The sequence below is a fragment of the Cydia strobilella genome, chromosome 18 (genome assembly GCF_947568885.1).
Source record: "Cydia strobilella chromosome 18, ilCydStro3.1, whole genome shotgun sequence".
NCBI classification, from domain to species: Eukaryota; Metazoa; Arthropoda; class Insecta; order Lepidoptera; family Tortricidae; genus Cydia; species Cydia strobilella.
The window spans coordinates 5,518,325-5,530,461 of record NC_086058.1 but is presented as its reverse complement, the minus strand read 5'-3'; the positions used below and the strand labels follow the sequence as shown (position 1 = coordinate 5,530,461).

General features: G+C 36.9%; 1 protein-coding gene across 1 annotated transcript in view; it reads right to left on the bottom strand.

The window, feature by feature from the left end:
- The window catches only part of LOC134749420 (uncharacterized), a 36,485-nt gene that overhangs the window by 17,693 nt on the left and 6,655 nt on the right, over positions 1–12,137 (bottom strand). The window contains exon 2 of the mRNA XM_063684344.1: positions 2,232–2,333. Within this exon, the coding sequence (XP_063540414.1) occupies positions 2,232–2,333 (102 nt within the window). The remainder of the gene's footprint in view (positions 1–2,231; positions 2,334–12,137) is intronic.

Genomic DNA, 12,137 nt, shown 5'->3' with positions numbered 1-12,137 from the left:
AGTGCCTTATGGTCACCGGGAATGTAGAAGTAAAAAGCCTCGTGGCCGGAGCCCTAAACGTTGGGCAGACTAGCGGCGGTAGCACGGTCGCATTTTTATCATTGCAGATGACGGTCAGCACGGCTCTCCACGAGGCAGAGGACAGAAGCAGATGGAGGGAATCCATTTCAAAACTTCGGTTACATGTCAGAATACCGAGTACAGAATAACAGATTGGTGCAAAAATGCCATAGCGTAATTCTATATAATATTTCTAATATGATTAGTAGGTAGATAGCCTATAAAAATGGTACATAAAGCTTGTCCCAGAAAAAAATGACGCATTTTAATTTTCACAAAGTACGCATGTTTTCAGTCTTTGACTTTATAAATCCAGAAATTTCGTAATTTTGTTGTAATGGCTGCCATCCGGTTTTGTACATAGAGTGTTATTAATTTTTAAACTTTTTTCCATTTCAACTTGAAGTTTCAGCTGATATGGCGTTAGTTTTATGGTTTAAGAGTGTCTGCTTCATACGAGGCCATTATTTTTAATGGATCGTAATTCAGAGCAGTTGGGAGGAATAAGGTGTTTTTCCACAAATTCGATATTGTTCTTAGTCGCTTTATCGCTTTCTTGGATAATGGTAGATGTGGTTTCCACTTCAGTTTACTATTTTGCATTTTAGTTAGGTACTTTAGTATATTTGTATGTAGGTCTTTATAGAATAATTTTTTAAGGACTTTGCACTGTTCATTCGTACGTTTTGCACTTTTGGCTAAATATAGTACAGACAGGGTAGGCGTTTTTGCTATGATGTTCTTCTCTGTATTATTTATTAGAAAACCCGGGCTTATGACCATTTCCAGTCCTCCATCGCCTACCATCAGTTTCTTAGAATTGTTTTAACACCCTTTGAACAGGTCTTACTAACTACAAAGATTAACTTCACTGCTAGTTTTTCGTGGAAATGCCTCGATTTTGTGTTTGTACACATTTTTTGATGTAGTCTTTTCTGTGATGGCGATATCTTCGAAAATGCAAACGAAAGGGATTTCTTTTAATAAAGAATAAGGAAACAGGATTTTTTTTACAGTATAACAGTCTCCTTTAGCTTTTTGGTCAGAAGTCTGATGTGCAACTTGTGCCAATACAAACGTCATTTTTTCCTGGGACTAGCTTTATAACACCACAAAAATGCTTGTTTAGTGCCATAATAGTCTTTTATAATCACGTTTTCATAGTGTGACCCAGGAGATGTTACTATGGCAACTAGAAACACAAATAACTTAATACCAGTCATCAGCGGTATTAGTAGCGCTATCGCTATATAGTAGCGTTAAAAATGTTAGTATTGATGGATCAATCTACGCCTAACTCATAATTCGTTTGGCTCGTAATTTCGGGTACGGAACCCTAAAAGGAACTATGAAGTAAGTGACCGTATCGAGTTTCCGAAACACAAGCTATCGGTCAATGTCATATAACGTAATAGTGCATGTTCTCGACGTTCTGACGGTCTATAAAACGACTTAAGTGGCTTGAAAAATAAAAGAGTAATCGATTTTATTCATTCGTTTAACTTCGATCGTTTGTTTGATTTTGCAAAGTTTTTATTTTCCCTTTTGAGAGAATGTTTTGATGACTATAGTATCAATGTTTTGACGCTGATATGTGTAATTTTGTGATCTTAAACAGCGCAGTATTGTACATTTTAAGTTCCATTATCATAATGATAAATAACGTTTTACTTTAAACTGATTAACTAAGGCTGGCAAACATATTATAACAAGAATTTAAGTTCGACAGTGTAGGATAATATGGAAGCTATTTGTCCCCTAATTTATTTAGACACCATATCAATTTTACGAGATTTAAACTATTGATAATACTCGTATATTTTACAAGGGGGTTTTCAGAAAAAAGTGTACCATGTACTTTTTTTCGAAAACCTAACAACTTTTGGGTTACTCATACTGACTATCGTTTGAAACAAAGAAAAAAAATGTCCCCAGTTTTTCATACAAATTTTGGGTGTCAGTTTTGTGACGGTCCATAAAAAACATGTCAAAATGCGTCACGTTTTTGGGACCCTTTTTGTGTCTTTAAATCGATAGTCCTCGTGACTATGAGTAAAAATAACCAAAAAGTTGATGGTTTTGTAAAAAAAAAGTAAATGCCCATAAACTTTTAAGTGAAAAATGAAAATGCCCATAAACTCAATGTTAAAAGGGATGACAGTATAACTTACCCACACTCCCAACAAGGACAGAATATGTGAGGAACAGGCTGTAGTCCACCTCAGTGAACTTGAATTTGTAGCGGGTGAACCAGTAGGTCATTTGAGCTTCACCTGTAATAAAAAAGAAAAAAATTGTTTTCAAAAAATTAACTAACATTAGAATATTGTTACAAAGTATAGAAAACATGGGTGTATTCCAGATAGGATAAGGAATGAGTATATATAAGAGGAAGCCTGAAAGTTGCACCCATAACAGAAAAAGTTAAATCGCCTAGCGAATGGCATGTGATGCAATGCGGAGGGATGGAACTCATGTGACGAGAAAGGTACGAGGAGAGGAAAACCGAGGAAAAGGTGGATGGACTGTGTGATATTAAACGAACGCAAGTGAATGATGAGGTGACGGGTGACAGAGAGGTATGGAAGAAAAAGACATGCTGCGCCGACCCCAAGTGAATGGCACAAGGGCAAGCGAATGATGATGGGTGTATTCCAGACCTCACGCCGCCGCCCCATGTGACCGGTGCCATACATGAAGCGGGGACAGACGGGAATGATTCATATCTACGAATGCATATTTCCATCTGTGCCCGACGGGAACAAAATGGAAATATCATCACTATCACTATAAAACGAAGTCGCTTCCTGCTGTCTGGATGTATGTCTGTCCCTATGTACCTATGCTTAGATCTTTAAAACTAAGCAACGGATTTTGATGCGGTTTTTTTTAATAGATAGAGTGATTCAAGAGGAAGGTTTATATGTATAATACAATTAATGCATCAGCATTCACCCGTGCCAAGCCGGTCGCTAGTACTAATATATAAGAATATTTGTATTGGAACCTTAAATTACTTACGGCATGGAATTAAAGAAGATAACTGACATAAAGCAAACAATATCGGCCACGAGCTCACACAATGGAGGATTCCGTTCCTTGACGCGGCACAAAAGGCAAATCAATTGGTAGGAAGTTCACGACACTTATGTCCTTTTATTTTAGTTAATCCGTGTAAATATATTTGTTGTCGAATGTTTATTTGGGCATAAATTAAGTACCTATAATTAATTACTTAATTAATTTTTTGTTTGGGCACATGGAGCCAAGTGAGTTGCGACCTTGGGAGTTATAAACTGCATTATTTTACTGGTTATGTAATCCAATGCAACCAATTTTGATGTTATCGTCAACGCAAAGTACCTACTTAGTTCGACAATGCAACGCAAGGCTTTTCTCAAAACCTATAATATATTAAATATATTAAACCGGGTCACTCACGTTTATAAAGTCGATGATTGCTCGACATGTTTCGCTCCATAACGAGGAGCATTTTCAAGCATAAGTATATTTTATTTGTTAGTACCTCACGGAAGTTTTGCTATAATATATTATAAATAATTACTTAGGTGTTAGGTTCAATGTTTGTTATTTAGCCACCGATCTTAAGTGTTCTTAGTTAATGTCGATCTTAGATAATTTTATATTATATGACATGCCAATTACAAAGCGAGATAATAAAAATATAAGGCGACAATAATCTTATACCAAACACAACAAACACCAATTAGGTAAAACTACTTAACAATGAATTCTTGTCTAGATCAGCATTTCCCAAACTATGGCTCGCGATCCATTGGTGGGTCGCGAGCTAATATTTGGTGGGCCCTGAAACTACTAGACTACTAGAGAATCTGAGCGTTACCAATAATATTTTATGCCCCATTTTTAAGATGTAATTTGGCAGTTTTTATAAACTGTAATAAATGTCATTATATTAAAGAAAAAACCGGCCAAGTGCGAGTCGGACTCGCGCACGAAGGGTTCCGTACCATTACGGAAAAAAACAGCAAAAAAATCACGTTTGTTGTATGGGAGCCCCATTTAAATATTTATATTATTCTATTTTTAATATTTGTTGTTATAGCGGCAACAGAAATACATGATCTGTGTAAATTTCAACTGTCTAGCTATCACGGTTCATGAGATGCAGCCTGGTGACAGACAGACAGACGGACAGACGGACGGACAGACGGACAGACGGACGGACAGACGGACAGCGGAGTCTTAGTAATAGTGTCCCGTTTTTACCCTTTGGGTACGGAACCCTAAAAAGAAAAAAAAAACAGCAGTTGCAGTGTTGGCAGTTTTTGTTAAGTGGGTCAGAGCCCATTCAACTTAGGGAATTACCACTGGTCTAGATATAGCTGCGAAAATGTTTTATTAACACAGCATGTACAAGGGTATTTCTGCAGAAGCGCAGACAAGTCTGTCATAAACACTGATCTTGACTTTACATTGATTTATTGTTTGCGTTGCATTGATTGACTCGCAGTGAATTTTGCTTACACTAATAATACCTATAGCACAGTAAATACGATCAAGACGCACAGCCAAAGTTTTGAAGTCTGAATGCCACTCCTAGTATTTCGAAAGTACCTGAGTATGAGTATGAGTAGGTATTTGCCAAAGCACGCATTTTTGGCGTATCAACAAACCATACGCAAGTGCGAATTTTAACTGTTTGCTTCAAGAAATAAAACTATGAAAACGGATTATATCGCGTATATTGAATTCATAATACATCCCGACGTTTCGAACTCTTTACAGCGTTCGTGGTCAACGGGTGACTGAGGAAAAATTACAAAATGCAAAAATACCCACATACTAAAATAATGAACAATCATAGACTACAAACTTTAAGGCTGGTTGTACATGCAAAATCGGTTCATAAGGCTAGTTATACACTATAATTATTTTTCAAGTAAAGATATATATATATACGCGATAAAAATAAACTATGCCGGCTCCAACCCTACACCACGGACCCGAGAAGATTTAATTCCCTCCTAAATTGTAGGAGGGTATCCCAATATGGGACCGGCAACAAACTCGGCGGGACACATCTTTTCAAAACATCAGAATGTCCAGCATCATCCAACACTACGGTCTCACAGTCTATGTCTCGCTTGCTCCTTTATCAGGTGGACTACAGGATCCCAAGCTGGTGGTAGAGAAAAGCCATTTTCCCTATTAAAGTTTGGATATTTCTTAATCTCAATGGCCTCGCGCAGCATTCTGGGTATGTAACGCTTCTCCTTGGCAAGAACCAGAGGCTTATATTATTGCTTCAACTTTATATAAGTACCAAGTACCTAATCAATAATCATACATTCACATGTACCATAATGTTGTTACGCATGCTAGAGATTAGCAATTTTGAGAATTATTCATTGGTCCTAATGTTTACACACACACACACACACTTAGGTTTAAAGGGGCCCAGTGACTATCAGTCCGCCGGACGATATCGGCCTGTCAGTTGTTCGGAACTGTCAAATTTTTGTTCTAACTGACAGGCCGATATCGTCCGGCGGACTGGTAGTCAGTGGGCCCCTTAAGTTAAAGTTAGGTTAAACAAATACTCGTAGTAAGGTATGTAGACGTCCTAGGGCTCATCACTGACCCAGTAAATCTCATATTTAAACTTACGTCATGGGCAATAGAGGTGACAGCGAAGTGTCAGCTGTTAGCATGTCGAGCACTGGGACATTTTCCTTAGGTACTATAAAGTCACGTGGCACACTTAGAAATATGGGAATCATCAACTTATTACAGATTGATCAATTCGATTGCAATAATTTAAAATAGTTTGCTAGTGTTAGACCAAGAAAAGTCTGCAGAGGTTTTGACAGCACACGCAGTGCCAGTGTTAGTTATACGTCATAATTTCATAGAAGTTTGACGTTTAAAATAACACCTGCACTGCGTGTGCTGTCAAAATCTCTGCAGACTTTTCTTGGTTTGACTCTATGTACGAGCTTGAAGTGTGTTATGGGAGAATAGAGATTAAAAAAACCGGCCAAGTGCGAGTCGGACTCGCCCACCGAGGGTTCCGTACTTTTTAGTATTTGTTGTTATAGCCGCAACAGAAATACATCATCTGTGAAAATTTCAACTATCTAGCCGCGGCGGTGGTTCATGAGATACAGCCTGGTGACAGACAGATGGACTGACGGACAGCGGAGTCTTAGTAATAGGGTCCCGTTTTAAAAACGATGCTCGCGTTCGTCGTGGCACAAATTTTAACTTTCATGGATTTTAATTTTCATACAATTTGCATAAGTACAGTTAATGTTTACTTCTATGTATCATACAGAATCAATAAATAAATATTATATTTAACCCTTAGCCCCGATGTGATTTCATAGCGACCACATAGCAAATGATTATTTTTTGATGAGCAGAGGTAATACAAGGACTACTAATGTGTAAAGTACCTACCCAATCAATATTCAAAAGTATAAAATTTTTAGATCTGGTTGAGGGTTAAGTACAACAGTCATCCTTTTAATATAATAAAATAAAACCTTTTAATAATGTAAAGGAAGTGAAATAGTGGAATGTTGTATTGTGCTTATCTGACCACAATGAAAATTGCCGATTGCTAAAATTATCGAGAACGTATTATATTACGTGTTGCATATCGCGTTCTAATGAAATAATGTTTTCGACAGTGCTACCGGTAAGGTGACCAGGTAAGTCGAAAGCGAAAGGTATCTATAAAACCTGATGCACTCCATACTTTAGCAACACTAAGGCATCTTGATTTCTGTTGCTAATTATAAACTTACGACTTTCATTGTGGGCTCATCCACAAACAAATAGGCTTCAGTACCCGTACCATGAGTCACTGACAGTGTCAAATCAAAACTGGTACTCGTATATTACATATGTCAGTTTTGACTCAAAACTGACATATGTAATATACGAGTACGAGCGAGATGCATAGAGTAAGTTACGTGCTCGATAGCGTTTATGTCAGTGCCAAGCTGGTGGTAGCCACACGGTTATTTTTATACATTAAATTATTAGGCGTGATAAAATTTAAGAATTTAGCACCCATGTTACTGAAACGTTAGTTTGACAGACACAATACATAAATAATTCAAAGTCAAGATAATGTAATTCAGCTGCCAGTGAAATAGATAAAGCATTTCCTTTTATCGTGAGAGTTCTCGTCACGCGCGAGAAATTAGGAAATGTCTCGTTCCACGATAGAACACGTAGCTACCGACCTCATAAACTGACACTAACACTGGATACTATGTTATCTTTTCTATATTTGTATAACCTACACTAAAAAGCAATAAAAATTAAGGCATTTAAGGAAAATTCTATACAAAGATATCCGTGGCACTGCCCTGTGAGTGTAGGTACATCAAAACAATTTGTTTTACGGAAAAGTTTTGTTTCTTTATTCATTTCTATTTTTTATTTTCTTAGATTTAATTTTAATCCTTCTACTGAAGCTCTTTAAACATTGTTAAGCACAGGGACTATAATAGCTAGTTTATTTAAGATATCATTGTTATTACAGATACCTATCAGCTTAACAACAGGCCATTCATCTATTCGTTTGCCTCATGTATCTTTAAAAAAATCGGGATTGGGTTTTTTCTGATTTTCCCCCATTTTGTTACCGATAGAAACAATAATTTGGGTAATTTTGTGATATTTTTCTAAAACCTTGGGTATCGCAAATATTTCACATCGTGGCCCCGTGGTGGTGAGTTTATATTCACCCCTTTGATTGAATTATTAGGGATTAATTTGTTGCAAGTCTAGTATGTAATAATGTCCTTCGAGGAACAGGAAAACCTATTCAAGAATTTCAGGACGGCTGCTAAGATTTAACGTCAGATGGAATCATACAAACAGATACCTACTTTTAAGTCTACTAACAACACCAAGTAATCTATATGATATCAAACCTGATTATACTAGACCAGAATGGGTCAAATAGAAACAAAGGTCTGATGTGTTATCACATACAAGTAAATATCGCGTTAGACAATAAACTATATGTTTGTTTATTACTGTCCACTTCTAGTGTAAGTAAACTAAAATATTGTTGCCATGCTCAAGTCGAATTCCGTAACGTCAGATATGAATGTGAATATTCGACCAAAATGACATTTTAATAACGATAGTAGTTAAATACCGTTTTTTTAGATAGCTGGGGGGTTCACTCCTGGTAGATACTGCGACTGCGACAATAGAGCAACACTTTAGAGCGGCTGTGAGGTTGTCGAGAGGTGAGTCTGCGGTAGCCAGTTCCCGGTAATCCGTTCAGCAGGACGCGGACGCCGGCGTTATGACATTTACACTTCCAACCTGGAGCATAGGTCCCGCTCTTGTGACTCCACTCTAACCAACTAGGCAAGGTAAGCACAGAGGCAAGGGCCAGATGAAAGGGCCCTCTGGAATAGGGGTCCGCGGTGTCGTCACTCACCGTCAGCTTGCCACAAGCTGCCCCCGTGGGGTTATTATTATTATTTTCTTTTTTATTAGTCCGCTTAGGTAGTGCCGAACCTGCGGGCTTAGCACGGTAGCATTTTTATCGCCTGTCACCATGCCTGTCACGTTCTAACAAGTATGTAAGTGCGAAATTGACAGGCATAGTGACAGGTGATAAAAATGCAACCATGCTGACACTGCTGAAAAATACTGGTTCGCTAAAGACACAGCCCTGACCGAAATTACGGGTCATAGGTTAAAATTAGGAAAAATACTACGTTTGAGAATGAAATAAGATTAATATTTAAACTAGTAACCCAATTACGTGTTATCAAAATCAGCAGTACCAAAACTCCTTTCAATGGGTCAATGTGCTCATTTTGCGATAACTCACTCATTTTTCCAAACACGCGCAGAAATATTGTTGCGTTACGTTGGTGATAATGATAATAAGTAATTGTGTCGTTTTCAAGCAAAAGGTACCACTTTGTCGCTTACCATAAGGCCGCTCTGACAGGTTATTCGTATAAAGATACTAGCAAATTTCGTCCTTATGGTAAGCGACAATGTGGAACCCTTTTTGCTGAAAACGTCACAATTACATATCCTCAAATTCGTTCCGGACGCCGTGTACCATATTACATGTCAAAGGATTTTTATGGCCATTAATCGGAAAAAAGTTCACAATACTAACAGTTCTGGGCTGTTTTTGCTCAGCTCAGACTTACAGAAAAGGAAATAGGACATTAATTAGTCGAAATCTGAGTCTGAATTTGGACTTGCTTGACTCGTGCTCTACTCAGCCGCATGCTTTTGAATATAATATTTTTCACCACACCAGCTGGTAAAGGCTCTCTTGATTGTCCAAAAACTAATAAGAAAGTTGCATTTTATCCACATGTGGGGCAAAGTAATCAAATGCAAATTTTGAGTTTCTTCCTTATGTTATCTGGTAGAATTGCCATTTAAATGATGATTTTGAATGATAATTATATATTTACGTTCATTTGGATTTGATTTTGTTTGATATCTTACAGTTAATATTATCACTCAAAAATTTGTTTAACTCTCACAACGCTCAAGATTCCACTTTTCGAACCACTCGCTACGCTCAGGATTCAATTTTGGTATCTTTCGCTACTTCATTCTCTATAGATCCAACCACTAGATCCTAGATGGATCTAGTGAGAATTTTTCTATTCGCTAGATCCAACTTTGGGCCGATGGATCTAATGAGAACTTTTTTTAGTACTAGATCCAGTTGAAATGATAAATGCTCGGGTAAGTATCAATTTAGCACGAGCGGTTAAACAACAACTTTGCCCCCTTGCAAAACAAATAACTATTTATTATTCCTCGGCCTTAAGTTTTGTCATTCCTTTTACCTTCATTTCTTAGTTTTGCTCTAAAATTAATCACAATGACCGTGATTATTTTGTAGACAATAATGACATTCCGTCACCTAATTATATAAAGATTTTTTTTTTGTGAATCGGTGAAAGGGATTGCGTTTAACGACTCAAATTAGTTATTGTATTTTTATACCAGGATTTAAATTTAGAAAAATCTATATTATTGCTACAAAAAAACAGAACTCTACGTTATCGTGTTGAGCACTAAAAGTATTTTTTTTTTAATAATAGTTCCTATATACCTACTTAAACCAGTACTAAGGACCTGCCACGAACGATCGAAATTTCGATGAATGAATAATACAAAAGTGACAGAGAGACAGATAACGAAATTTCGTTTTTTATTATTCGTTGTACCGCCCTCTGAGACGAAATTTGCGCTTATTTATTTGTCAAGTTGCACCACCGAACAATGCATGCCGATACCAAAGATATATGTAACTCCGTATTAGATAAGTAAAGTCTAAGGAAAAATCGTGCCTCGGAAAATCAAGAAAAAGTTATGCCCGAATAGAATAGAATACCTTTGGCCTATACTCATGTTGATGGCGTTGGCGACACCGTTTGCTATTTAACAATTTTAACACGTATCAGTAAAAGAACATGGGTCAAAGTCATATGGCGTTCTAATAAAAATTAAAAGTCATTTAGGTATATATACATTTTGATATTTTTATTCATTTTCATTTTTAGTTTTAATCCTTTGTCGAAAGATGGCAGTAAAACTGTATAGATACAATTTTCTCTACTGAGCTCGTTCACTTACCTGTACTAACAATGGCATTCTGTTATCCTGAGGCTCACGCACAATGGCCACGCGCTCAGACACAATGGCCACGCGCTCACTAAAAAAAATAATGGCTTTTGTTTAACCGAATGCCATTGTTAGTACAGGTAAGTGGAGGAGCTCAGTAGTTTTTTTTTTTTATCTATAACTACAAAATTTACTATGACAATAACCCTCTATACACTCTATTCTCTTTGCCGATACCCAGCCGAGTCGGCCGATCTGCATCTGACGTCCACTCCCTTATTGCTTATCGAAGTTATTGGCACAGAAAACGTGTTAGCACAGAATTATGGCTAACAGCATTATGAATACGGATATGCTGGTCGTATTTTGTCTACATGAATTGCGTGGTGTTAAAAAGAGACATTAGATAAAGTCATCCATAATACTCAGGGTGAAGTTTTCCAGCCCAGAGAGAGGGTTTGTCCACCTAGTTATACTATTAGATATACAATAATAAAGTTGCCCGCATTACATTTTTTTATTTTGATTATTTTATGTTGAATTATAATCTAGTAAGTTTTATATGTGGTTAATTTAATTCGAATAGATACATGAAATTATACAATAACCACCAAATACAAAATCTTAAAAAATAATCTAGTTATATGTAAGAAATCCGCAACGCAGGCTCCGCCCGGTGGCCACAAAATGCATATCAGCAACATGCTTCGTCCCAAACGTACCAATGATGATATCCGCAACAGGCTTCGTCATGTTTTATATATTGATAGAATATTGAGCAACCTACCAGGAAATAAAAATAACCAAATTATTTTAATTGGATTCCTTACAATGATACATTGTAATAATTTAAAATAACAACTTAAATCGTAATATTTTAGAATTTGGTTCAGTTACCTACTTAATATTCGATACATTACATGACATTAGCACGCTATCCATAGGAGGCTCAGTATAAACATTCGATTTGACTCTTTATATTAGGTACGCATTTGGACCCACTTTCTGGAACAGCCCTGAAATTTGGTATGTATTTTAATTAAAGGTCCCTTGCTCGTGTTCACACTATTTGACCTCGAGAAACCACCGCCATCTTGGAAAATGTGTATCATCCATTATTACATTCTACATGAAAAACCTTTGAATATATCTTCTACGGGAAAGAGATAAGAGAGAGAAGAGGGTTCATATATTTCCGTGGTCAAATACTTAAAAAATCTAACAATATACTATCATATTCATATCACAATATTCACTTGACGACTAAATCGCTAAACATGCCGATTGTGGGTCAGAAAGGTTAAGTTACTGAATTTATATTGACTATGTTATCGTCTTTTGAACTCAAAGCACTGCCGAGTAAGAAGTATGGTCGAGTCGACTTATAAGTTCAACGAGGCACTTGCTTAGATCTCGGTAAGTAGATCTGCTGGAGCCGAGACCATTAAAGG